Genomic DNA, 13,434 nt, shown 5'->3' with positions numbered 1-13,434 from the left:
TTTCACTGTATATACCAGAGGCCTATAAAATGCCTTTTCCCAATTGAAATTTTATTTAAAATCAGGTAGTTTTCCTAAAAATCTGAACTTACACCAGCTTTTTTACTTCCCAAATTAGCAATATTAGCAATAATTTTTCCCAAAATCAAGAAACTAAGGCCTCTTCCCAATTAAGTGAGAAAACCCACAGCATCAGAGATTTCTATTGAATACAGTTATACAAGAAGTCTTTAATCCTACCTTTATCAGATAATCAGTGTACTATACATTCCCATCAAAAAGTTTCGGCAAAATATGAAAATTCTCAATCTATATAGTATGATATAAAGTGAATTTCTGTCATGACTTTAAACTTACTCATCTGCCTGTACTGCCTCAAAACTTTGATAAAAGCAAATGCATCAACTCCCAGTAACATGACCAACTGATTTTCTGCCTCCCTGTCATCACCAGATGCCTGTAATATGTTAAAACACAGGTAGACTTAGACCATTGGTGATGAGTGAAATAGGTTAAAGCACAGGTTTAGACAAAGATAAAATATTAAATATATATATATATACATCATACTGCTTTAGCTATATAATAATGTTATGGTATTTGATGAAACAGACCTTTTTAAATCTGGGAACAAAAAGAATTGCATATATATGTGCTATTAGGCTGTGAGAATATCCTCTTGATGCAATCAATAAAATTGAAAATTTTCCATATGCAAAGAGTCAACATTGTAACCATAAAATCACTAAACAGTTGCAACCATAAACGAATTTGCATTACACAAGTATTTATCAAATAGTTCTGAAAAAAAAATAAAATAAACTCCTTAATTTGATATAAAGCAAATATACCTGGAGAATTTGTAGAACTTCTTTAGATTTTGACTGTGCCATGGTTGGATCATCTGGGTAATATTTACTCAGGTTTCTCTGTAGCCAGAAGGCATCTATATCTCTCGGGTGAAGTCCAACACTATCCTTAGCACTTAGACTCTGGTCTCCACCACCAAGCTAATAAACAAAACAGATAAAGAATCTTATATATTTATAAAAAATAAATACATCAACTAGAACTGCCACTATCATGGCGTGAATACCCCCGCATACCACTTTGTCAGAATCAACAGTGGCCATTTAGAGCTCAAGGACAACCTCCCTGCCAAATCTGAGGTTACTAAGCCAGTGCATTGCTAAGTTATGTATTCTACATGCTTCAAATGTGAAAATGTCAAAATCAATACATTGCGGACAGGACATTCTTAGCAATTGACAAGAAAAGCTTTTTTTTGTCAAGGTCCCTGTGACCCAGTGACCTCAAAATCAATAGGGGTCACCTTATAGTCATGATCAACATCCATGCCAAATATGAAGACTGTGGGTCAAAGGAATCTTAAGTTAATGGGTGGACAAACTTTTTGAAGTCAAAGTCCCTATGACCTTGACCTTTGACCTGGTGACCTCAAAATCAATAGGGGTCATCTACTTATCATGACTAACCTCCATGCCAAATATGACGACTGTAGGTCAAAGGAATCTTACGTTATTGGGCGGACAAGCTTTTTGAAGTCAAGGCCCCTGTGACCTTGACCTTTGACCCAGTGACCTCAAAATCAATAGGGGTCATCTACTAATCATGATCAACATCCATGCCAAATATGAAGACTGTTGGTCAAAGGAATCTAAAGTTATTGGGCAGACAAACTTTTTGAAGTCAAAATCCCTGTGACCTTGACCTTTGACCTGGTGACCTCAAAATCAATAGGGGTCATCTACTTATCATGACTAACCTCCATGCCAAATATGACGACTGTAGGTCAAAGGAATCTTACGTTATTGGGCGGACAAGCTTTTTGAAGTCAAGGCCCCTGTGACCTTGACCTTTGACCTAGTGACCTCAAAATCAATAGGGGTCATCTACTAATCATGACTAACCTCCATGCCAAATATGAAGACTAAGGGTCAAAGGAATCTTAAGTTATTGGGCGGACAAGAAAAAACCGACGGACAGCCGGACGGCCGTACCAACTTTTGATATTTAAGAGGTAAATCAGCTCATAAACTACACCTGGACCAAAGTCCATAAGCAAAATCAGCTCATAAAATCAAAAAAATAGCTCTTAATTTGAATTTTATGAGCTTTTGTTCTTTATTTAACTACGGAATGAAGCTCATAAATATCAAATGTTTGCTCGGACGGACAGCCGGACGGACAAGCTGATTCCAGTATACCCCCCTTACAACTTTGTTGTGCGGGGGTATAAAAATCAATAAGTCTTGAGCATAAATTTAGCAAAAAAAAACCCCACATGATCTTACAGACTTGTTTTATATCAAGGGTATAAGCAGGCGTCTTTACCTGATCACTGATAGCAGCCTGTATAAAACTTAACAAGTGTTTAAGGAGTCAGCATGCCCATTCACGCACTACAGTGCGTAATTCACGCACAAAATTCTAGATGCACGCATAAAAATTGTAAGCAGGGGGTACATGCACGCAAAGTAAAATCGTCAGAATGAATGTTTGGGATAGCCTATGTACGCTTAATTTTGCCTGGGGACGCATCAAACGACCACAAATACACAAATACGTCAGCGCGTGTCAGTCTATAGGTAGGCGGTCCTATGCACATCGACCCGTGAAGCGATTAGCCAATCAGCGATAACATTTTCAATCATTATCACGCAATAGAGATCAGACTAATGTATACACGTGCTGTACATGTAATTACCAGATATAACACGAGGTGATAATTTAACATCTTTGATCAACAGTTGATTGGAAATTAGCAAATTTTACCGACAAAAGGATAAGAATATTGACTATTTACGCCGCAAGTTTAAAGAGTGTTTTCTCAAATTACAAATGAGTGTAATTTTGAATTATTCTCGAAATTTTCGGCACTTTCTAAGCAAAATTATGCTTTCGTTTCATTCTTGCAAAAACGTTCTATAAGAGTTTTAATAATTTAACATATTGTGCCGAAATGCCAGGACAATTAACTAACCAAAATACACGTACGCTTTTCTTTGATCCAAAAATTGATCCCGAACATCGGCGATTTCACGTTCGCCGGAATTTCAGAAACCCTAAAATTTCGCAAAAATTCTCAGTTTCCAAGCCAAACATGAGAATGAATTGTTCCTTTATTATTAAATCAGCATTAAATCTTTAAATATCGATCTTCAATTTGCCCCCATTTTGAAGATATTTGCTAAAATAATTGTCGATCGGATGAATCTCTTAACACACTGTGTGAAGCTGTACACGATTTTCCTATTCATTCCGCTAAACGCTGCCTATATACATTTACGTTTTTTTTTACAAATATAAACTTTTTGTCTATAGAGTGGACTTATTTAACCAGAATAAAATTTGATTTGGTATATAAAAGTGAAAAAAAAAACCGATTTCCATGTGTTGATGAATTAAAATGAAATAATTTCATGAAAAATATTAACAAAACAAAACAATAATTATACTATATTATACTACATTTATATAAAATGTTCTTACAAACAAAAACATGTTTAAACTTATGTGTACCCCCAGATTTTGAAATGTACCCCCAATTTTCAATGACAGGGGGTACATGTACCCCTACATTTAAAATTGAGTGGGCATGCTGGGAGTAAGACTTTATATCATATTTCTAAAATATTTTATCAAATAGTAATAATTACAATGTATGTACTTACATAAAATTTAATGCAAAGAACAAACAAATGACAAGAAATGTTTTTGTGGTTTACTGAAAGATTTAAAACTAATTTCTCATCAATTTAAAAAACATGAGGGATTTTTTTTTGGTTGGGTTTAACGTCACATCAACACAGTAGTGGTGATATGGTAACTTTCCAGCTTTACTGGTGGAGGAAAATCTCAGGTGTCCCATTGTGCTTCAAACAAGAGGGGACACCTAAGTGAGAACAACCAACGTTCTATAAGCTTGCCGGATAGGAGAGGGAATTTCACCAATTAAATATTCTAAAAATTATTACAACATTCCAACTTATCACTGATTTTACAAATGATCATCTATGAAATAATATGCAAATGATCTTACATTGCCTGCAGACAATGTCACATTAAGGTCCGCCTCTTCCCCTCCAGACTCCTCCTCCTCTTCTTCATCTTCTCGTACCTCCCCATACACATCGGCATCATCCTGAAACAATTCTCAAATCTACAATACTGCCCATAGTATGTGATGTGAACTTATATACCTCAAGTTACACTATGATAATAAGCTGCATAAGAAAATATAAACTTATATTAAAACTTCCTGGATTAGCATTTACCATCCCAAGGCTTTTCCCTTCTATAATAGGCTAATTTTTTTCCCCCTAATTAACATCAACTTTTTTATTCATTTTTTGTAGAAATACTGTGTTGTTACTTCCAAAAATTTAAGGGAAGGGCTTCTACCAGTGACAAAAAGCCTGCAGTATACTGAGCTTAAACCCATGACCTCAGGTTGAAAGGCAGAGAATAATGTAATTAGCTAGGCTTAGTATGATACAGTACATGTTACACCTTGTACCATCATTTTGTATTCCTTATAGTTTCTTGTACCATAATTAATTCTCAATATATATGAGAATGTAAAACTTGACCTCTTATACTTAACATAATGTGTTGAATAAAAACAACAAATGAAACTAGGCTTTTTCATTATTGCTATAAATATCAATATATTTCCATAAGACACAATTAAAATCCCATCAAAATTCTATAAATAAATATAAAATTATGACAAATGTTTTTGAAAAATCTAACATATTTAATAGATCAATTAATATTGCAAAGCTTCAAAACAAAATTTTAATAAGAAAGTGAGTTATCTCCATGTCTGAAGGCTTTAGCTTATAGAATAGAATGATAAGGCAAAGGTTAATAATGTTGTCTTCACATTCATTACCAGTATATCATGTAAATATCAATAACAAATGTATAGAAACTTACATCATCATCTGATTCTTCAATCTGTACATTTACACCATATGTCTCATCAATGTTTTCCTCTAAAAACATAAAATAAACCAGTTAAACTAAAACAGCAAAGATAACAAATTTATTAAGCTGGCACAAAAACTTTATTTCACTTTAATCACAGAAGGTTGAAGAATTGAAAGTTTTCGAATAACTTTTGACAAATTGGATTAAGCCCAAATAATAAATATAATAAATATAATAACACGTTACAAACAAATTATATCTAGTTTAACTTAGCATATATTTCTTTAATATCTATTTTTTATTTAATTTTGTCACACAAACTATTTAAGTGGCAAAAAACCAATGGAGGAAGATCTTAGGTGACTATCGATGTGTTACCTCAGGTATCAATGGGCATGCCTAAATAGAAACATCAACCTTACATAATTGGGCTGGACTGCTTCCTCACAAACATTAAAGAATTTAAAGCCTAAGACAGAATAAGAATCCAAAGAAGTGAAGAACAAGTAGTGTGAAGTCAGGGACCCAAACTGCTCGTACAAAAAGTACCATTTTCTGCAATGCCTCTTTCAATGTAAAATAGTGCCAGTACAAACCCAATTGCATTTTCTCCTCCTGTACCCAGTCTGTTATTTTCTTGCCAAGATTTACAAGCAGGGCAAATCTTTCTTCAGGCATGGATCCAAGCAACCCTTCTACTTCTTTCTTCTTTTCTTTCTCTCTCATTTTGTCATTCTTTAACACCGCAAGAACTTCATCTGCAGCCCCGCATAAAACATCACGTGGCTGAAAGTATCATTATGATGATTTATAACTCAGTTCATTATTAAAGCAATTATACTCAAATTTCTATTCTTTTTTTTCTATCAAAAATATATATACTAGAAAGTCATGCCAGCATATCAATAAAATTTACTGGCAAACCAGACTGACTACTGGAAATCAGTACGAGTTATCTATTTTAAGTATAATGTATCATCTTATGTCATACCTATTAGGGGCCAAAGCAAAATTTCCATATTAAGTAAGATTTAGATAATGAAAAGGGCTTATCAGTAAAAGTATTTATAATAACTAAACACATTGTCTTTTATGTCCATTTACAATATACTTTCAATATGGACAAAATACAAATATGTTTCGGGGCTTTAATGATTTAAATTGACAGAAAGAAAATTATTGAACTGTTGATATTCATTGGATCAAATATTATACTGTACAAAAATACTCATTTAAAAAACAAAACATAATTCAACATGGCCCGAATATAGATCAACAGATGGTTTAAACAATGGGACTTAATATTTTTATATCATGGGTATAAGACAGTGCCATTACCTGATCACTGATGGCAGCCTGTATAAAACTAAGCAAGACTTCGTAAGTCTGCCTAGTTTCCGGTGTCTTTGGTCTGTACACAATCCCTACCATGTCAGAGATACCTTCAGTCAACAAAGTTGTTCCTTTCATCTTCAACATATCTCGCTGAGCTTCATCTCTCTTATGACGTCTAAAAATAATATCATAACATATAATATAACAATGAAATTTAAAGTATATTTAGCATTTAAGAGTCTATATAAAAAGCTTTAGCATTGCATTTTGATGACATTTCAGATAATATTAATTTCCAGAATAAAATCAATAATAAGCCCCTGAATTTAGCATTATTTAATTAGTTTTATAAAAAATAAAAGTGCTTCTAAGAGTATGTAAAACCTGAACTTTAGCAAATGTCTGAAAACTTATACCTATGCATTACTGAACTTTTTTCAAGTAGTGTGCAGTCACTTTAAAGTTCATGAAGTGATCTGGAAAAATATGTGAAGCACACAAAGGCTTAAGAAATGGACTTACTTGGCTTTTCTTTCTTCCATTTGTGGTGGTTTGGTTCTCTTAGCCTTGTCTCCCATTTTAATACCAGTGAGTTTCCCAGACAAGGACTGTACTTCACTAGTTGGTTCATCTCTAGCTCTTCTGTCTATCAAAGATCTGTCTGCTTGAAGTACAAGATTGGAGTTCTGTAAATAAAGAAAACATTATTCAATTAAACTACAAAATGAATTGGTGGCATATTTCATTAGTTATCAAGTAATGTAAGAGTCGGGCAACATTAAATTTTACAAAATGTACAATACTATATTACCACTAATTTTGTGTAAGCATTTATCATTAGGAGGTAAAAAGACATGAACACCCACTATTCAAAACAAGAGCGATCAGTGATCACATGTGTCGCCTCATGATGGCCAATTTCATGTTGGGACAAGTTTTGTGACAGACGGACAGACAGATGGACAGTGCACAACTAGATTTGGTACTGATCATTCCTGTAAAGTTTGGATGAAATTGCACCAGTAGTTTATGAGGAGTAGTCCGGACAAGCTTTTGTGTATCTGGCAACACACAGAAAAAAACATAACTCTGCCAAAAATCATTCAACCGGAAAACCCGTGAAATATCCGCAAGGACTCGAACTACAGATCAATCCTGTAAAGTTTCATTGAAATTGCATTAGTGGTATCAGAGAAGAAGTCCGGACAAAACTTTAAAAAATAAAAATTATCAAAGGGCCATAACTCTGACAAAAATCATTGAACCGGAAAATGCTGACAATATGCACAACTACACTTGGTACTGATCATTCCTGTAAAGTTTGGATAAAATTGCACCAGTAGTTTATGAGGAGTAGTCCGGACAAGCTTTTGTGTATCTGGCAACACACAGAAAAAAACACCTGTTTATCAAAGGGCCATTACTCAGCCAAAAATCATTCAACCGGAAAACCCGTGCAATATGCGCAAGGACTCAAGCTACAGATCAATCCTGTAAAGTTTCATTGAAATTGCATGAGTGGTATAAGAATAGTAGTCCGGACAAACTTTAAAAATATAAAAATTATTAAAGGGCCATAACTAAAACAAAAATCATTGAACCGGAAAATGCTGACAATATGCACAACTAGAGTCTAGACTTGGTACTGATCATTCCTGTGAAGTTTGGATGAAATTGCACCAGTAGTTTATGAGGAGTAGTCCAGACAAGTTTTGTGACGGACGGACAGCCAGACAGAAGGACAGACAGACGACAGAGAAGTGATCCCTATATGTCGACACTACTCCGTAGAGGCGACACAATAAAAAATCATTAACTGAATTTCTGATATGTTCTTTTAAATAAATTTCTTTACATAAATGTTTTAAAATGCACCAACAGGGACAGAATAATGGTTGCTTAAGATAGAATGTGAACTTGAAATATACCTTAACAATAAATAATTTTTTAATATTAAATGATTAAAGCAGAGATCAACAGTTACTATAAATCAATAATTCAATAATTTATCTATTTATATGACCTTTCCAAATGTAGTTTAATTAATGTTTCATGACTTTGTAGTACCGTATGGTACTGGTTACGGGAGTTGACGGAAGTTAACGGAAGGTTCCGGACCAACCGGAACTAGTGTGTTAGGCTGACAGTTGGGCGCCATATTTGTGTGTAATATATACTAAGAATAATTAGGCAAATCCTAGCTTGGCTACGATCCAGACGTGGAAGGTAAGTCGATTGTTTGTATTGTCAATCCCTTTATAATCAATCGCGACAGTTCTATATTGGTGGCAGCGGTGGGATGAGTGTTGTTGCTGCTTGTGAGCGGCCAGAACATTGGTTGCCGCTTTCACCACCTTCACCATTTCCAACCAATCATGCGTACTTGGCTGAATAATGAATCGCGACAGTTCTATAACTTGGATATTTAAAGAATGTTAAAGACTGATTTAAGTTGACCATGTTCAGCATCCCCCCGTCCCCAACTTAAGGAATGGTGCCAATAATACACACATTGATTGGGAAAACAAATATTTTGACTCAAATCTGGAATTTCATGTTTGTAAGTTATGTAACTAGAGCTTTAATGACTCTTGGATAAATATATTTGTGGTATCATAACACCATGTTTTACGACAATGCAGTAATTTACATGTTGTTAACATGTTGCTTTCTAGCAGACGAAAATTTCAGTTGGCATTTGCTGATTTGGATATTTTAAAATTTGATTTTTATGTCAAAACACCAAATTAGAGAAACGGTTAATGTCTAACCCTGCTTGTCAGTCACTTTGATCGCATATATTTTATGCGATCTTCATTGATAAATAACAATGCTCCATGGATTGGAGACCAAATTATATCGCTTAAAAAAACGTTTTCATAATGGCCGCAAAAAAATCAACATGATCTATCGCGAAAACATATGACAAAAATATTTACTGCTTTAATTTAATCAGTCATCTACTTACTGATTTATATTCATATTGAAGTGATCTAGCTGCTGCATCCGCCATGACTTTACAGCAGGTTTATCACTGCTTGACAGCGATTTGATAGACTTTCGATGTTTTATTCAAAATAATAATCGTCGCAAAGTCGCATCCGGCAGGTGGCGTTGTAAATTTGCTTCCAACATCAAGTAAAAATCAAACTGAAATAATAATATTTTTTAAAAACTGTAGTGAAATATTTCTCTTTTCAAATAGAAATTGCGATGAAAAATAGAAATAAGCAAAATTATATTTATGAACATACTCTTTAGTCCAAACGATTTTTATTGCTATAAGCTGTTTAAGAAAATGAAAGTAGAAAACAAACCCACGTGAAAATTAATAATTTAATTGAATCGTAAGTATGAACGTTCATAGAAGTAGTAGGTAATATCAGTGTTAATTTGAAAGTCAGATCACATCTCTTTTTTCATTTAAATATAAAGGTGTGAGTTGGTCTTTCAAAATTCTGATTTAAATACAAAATTATGCTGCTGGTAACTTTGTGCAATCCTAATCAGCTATCTATCTCTGAATACTGCCAACCCCTCTCGCGAGTGTTATAGGCAGGAAATTGTGCGCGTCGGTGTGTTAGTAAAAGGTGTGAGAGAAAGTAAAAACCTGAAAATGAACATGATCAGGACAGTGAGAGACATTGAAAACTTCTAGTCATTGTTAAAATATTTTTGTTAGTAAGGGTGAAAGAAAGATTTAAAAGTAAAAACACAACAAGTCAACTAATACTGTATCTTAACCACTGCCTGTTTGTATTGATCTAGATCAGGCAGGGTGACAATGTTCCTTGGGAGCTGGTTCCAAAGTGTGATACAGTGGGGGAAGAAGGAGAACTTATGGTAGTCTGATGTAACCTGTATTTTCCTAAGAGAGAGGGGATGCATATGTCTAGTAAGCCTAGATAGAGTTTTAATGTAGGTGGGAAGGCTAATGGCTACTAGGTTATGGTAAATTTTAAAAAACATAATAAGTCTAAAGTCTAGTCTGCGATGCTCGAGAGAACGCCAGCCAAGATCTTTCTGCATGGCTGTAACTGATGACAAAGGGGAGTAATCCTGTTTTACCCAGTGTATCGCTCGTCTTTGGACTATCTCTATTTTTTGGATGTTTGATTGTGTGTAGGGGCTCCAAACAGTTGATGCGTATTCTAACTGGGGTCTTACTAGGGATTTATAAGCTAGTTGTTTTACTTTTTCATTTTTTGTATTGATATTTCGTTTTATGAATCCTAGGGTTTTGTTTGCATTTGATGTAATTCTTGAGATATGTGTGTTGTAGTTCAGGTCTGTGGACAAGTCAAGGCCAAGGTATTTTGAGCTAGGAACTGATGTTAAAGCTTGGCCATGAAGGAAGTACTTGTTGTTGATGACTTTTTTGTTTTTAGTGATGTGAAGGACTTGACATTTTGAGGGGTTGAATTCCATGTCCCACTCCCTTTCCCATATTTGCATCTTATCAAGATCCTCCTGGAGGGATTGTGAGTCTGAAGACGAGTTTATAGTAATGTAAACCACAGTGTCATCAGCAAAGAGGCGAATTTGGGACTTGGAGACAGAAGATGGAAGTTCATTAATGTAGATCAGGAAGCAGAGTGGGCCGAGGACGGAGCCTTGGGGGACACCAGAGTTTACAGGGACTTCTGTAGAGTGTTCATCTTCCAGTACAACAGTTTGGCTCCGACCTATCAGGAAGGAACGTGTCCAATTGAGAATTTGTGTGGAGACACCGTTTTCTTGGAGGGTAAGGAGAAGTTTACGATGATTTACTTTATCAAAGGCTTTACTAAAGTCAAGGAGAATAAGATCTGTTTGTTTCCCTGCTGAGATGTTGTTGACAAGGGAGTCTGTTAGTTCAATAAGCTGTGTTTCACAGGAGCGTTTCTCCCTAAAGCCATGTTGAAGGTCGAAGAGAATGTTGTGGTTACTGAAGTGTGAAGAGAGATGTGAGGCGACAATGTGTTCGAGCGTTTTGCAAAGGATACATGTTAATGAAATCGGTCGATAGTTGGCTGGATCTGTGCTGTCACCTTTTTTGTAAATAGGGCAAACATAGGCTTTGGTCCAGTCAGAGGGAATTGTACCAGAAGATAAAGATTTTTGGAATAGGATTGTGATGATATCTGTGATTTCATTCCTCAGTTCTTTGAGGACAACCGGCCGAACAAGGTCTGGGCCTGCAGCTTTATCTATCTTTAGGTTGGCAAGAAGTTTCAGCACCCCATTTTTGCTGACAGATATATCATCCATTTGAGGGTATTTACAATATTTTTTGGGGTCAAGGTAATAAAGTTTTTGCATGCAAGTTTGTTTTAGAGACAGTGGAGAGGCACTGGAGAAAACTGATTGGAACTGCGTGTTCAATATATTGGCCTTGTCGCGGTTGTTTGATTTAAGATAGCCTGTTGTTTGGTCTTTGAGAGTTGTTACATTTTGGGAATCTTGTTTGGAGTTTTTTAAGTGGGAGTACAGTTTTTTAGTAGAAAACTTAGTTTGGGTGTCTGTGGGATCATTGTCATCAAGTTCTAATATGTGTTCTAAGTGTTGATCGTAAAGATGTTTTGATTTGAGTTTTGATAAGTGCTTTCAATTTTTTGAATTTTTGTCTAAGTTCATGATTTGATTTATGTTTTTTTAGTTTTTGGTATAGATGGTCTCTTTTTGTCATGAGTTTTTTAATTGCTTTTGTTATCCAGGGTAGTGATTTTTTTGATCCTATTCTTTTTATTGGAACAAATTTAGTAATTCCAGTTTCAATTGTTGATTTAAATTGGGTCCATAGTTCTTCAACTGAAAGTGTATCAACTTTATGTATGATTTCTTGGCTAAATATCTGCATATGATTTTTAAATTCAGGCCAGTTGGCTTTTTTGTAGATTGGGCAGTTTCTTGGTTTTTGTTTGTTTATAATTGGTCTTGCGTGTACACTTGTTGTGATGATGTCATGATCTGATATTCCTGGGATTATTTCTGTTTTGTTGACAAGTGTGTGGTTTGAAATTAAAAAGAGATCTAAGATATTGTTGTGTCTTGTGTTTTCATTTATCATTTGAGTAAGACTATGATTTTCGATGACTTCAAGGAATTTATCATAAGTGGGGTTTGAGTTAAAGCCAGATTTGTAAGAATAATTATGTCCCATGTAAGTTTTGGAAAGTTAAAGTCTCCTAGAATTATTTTTGTGCCTTTAAGATTTCTTGTTAAGTCTAGTGATTTTTCAAATTCAAGTGTACTTTTTGTGTCGTTTTCATGTGGTTTATAGTAGGATGCGATGTAGAATGGTTTGTTACCTTTAATTTCTACCTTAACCCATAAAATTTCACAGTCAGTGCTTAGTTTTGGTTGTTCACATGAAATAAGGTTATTTTTTACAAGTATTAGTACACCACCTCCTTTTCCGGTTTGTCTGTCTTTTCGGTAGACTGTGTACCCTAGGGACGTTGGAAAGATTTCACTTGTAAAATGCTCTTTTTTCAGCCAAGACTCTGTTATGGTGACAACATCAGGGTTTTGAGAAAGAATCATACTTTGAAATTCATGCTTTTTGTTCACAATAGATTGGCAATTTACACAAATAATTTTAATTTTCGAAACATAATTGTGAGTTTGTGGTTTGGAAGTACTAGTGTGGGGGTGTGGGGTCACATTTGTATCTGAAAGGCTTGAAAAACTATTTTGTGATGTAATGGATATTATACTTGAACTGGTGTTGGAATGGTTTAAACTATTACACAAAGTGCATGTCCATGCAAAGGATACTTCTGTTTCTGCCATTTGTTGATACCAGGTGTTTTCTATGTCTTGACATACTATGTGGAACCAGTTGCCACAGCTATCACAATTGACAGAGGGATCATCATCAGTGACATTAGCTACATCATTACATGTATGTTTATGTATATGATTGTAGGATTTACTCTAGAAATAAAGGTTGAGGGGTGAATAGTCAAACCACAGATATATATACAATATTTAGCTCCATGGTTAGACTTGCCAAAGTGACCTCGAGATATATTTTTTGAATAGTCAATGTCTTTTTCCAACAGATTTGACATTTAAATAGAGAAACTTTATGATTAGACTAAGAGAGAAACTTGTGTCTTACTGATTTTTGGGGCTAGAGTGTCTGGGTGTCTTGTTCCC

At 34.8% G+C, this 13,434-nt stretch overlaps 2 protein-coding genes across 3 annotated transcripts in view; one reads left to right on the top strand and one right to left on the bottom strand.

Annotated features, from left to right (window-relative positions):
- LOC132752240 (U5 small nuclear ribonucleoprotein 200 kDa helicase-like) overlaps window positions 1-9,425 on the bottom strand; it is a 42,366-nt gene extending 32,941 nt beyond the window's left edge. The window contains 8 exon segments of the mRNA XM_060742556.1: window positions 358-457; window positions 852-1,010; window positions 4,064-4,165; window positions 4,963-5,021; window positions 5,553-5,742; window positions 6,295-6,466; window positions 6,814-6,977; window positions 9,260-9,425. Coding sequence (XP_060598539.1) covers window positions 358-457; window positions 852-1,010; window positions 4,064-4,165; window positions 4,963-5,021; window positions 5,553-5,742; window positions 6,295-6,466; window positions 6,814-6,977; window positions 9,260-9,304 — 991 coding nt within the window. The 5' untranslated portion in view covers window positions 9,305-9,425.
- A 136-nt stretch (window positions 9,426-9,561) lies between these two features.
- The window catches only part of LOC132752225 (tRNA (34-2'-O)-methyltransferase regulator WDR6-like), a 39,909-nt gene continuing 36,036 nt past the window's right edge, over window positions 9,562-13,434 (top strand). Inside the window, exon 1 of one of the 2 annotated variants that reach the window (XM_060742534.1) lies at window positions 9,562-9,638. The gene's annotated coding sequence lies outside the window, so the exon portion shown is untranslated. The remainder of the gene's footprint in view (window positions 9,639-13,434) is intronic. The other variant, XM_060742535.1, reaches the window with a different exon arrangement.

This window comes from Ruditapes philippinarum, unplaced genomic scaffold (assembly GCF_026571515.1).
Source record: "Ruditapes philippinarum isolate M1 unplaced genomic scaffold, ASM2657151v2 ctg629_1_1_1_1, whole genome shotgun sequence".
NCBI lineage: Eukaryota > Metazoa > Mollusca > Bivalvia > Venerida > Veneridae > Ruditapes > Ruditapes philippinarum.
Note: the sequence above shows the minus strand (reverse complement) of the source record. Positions and strands in the feature narration are given on the sequence as shown.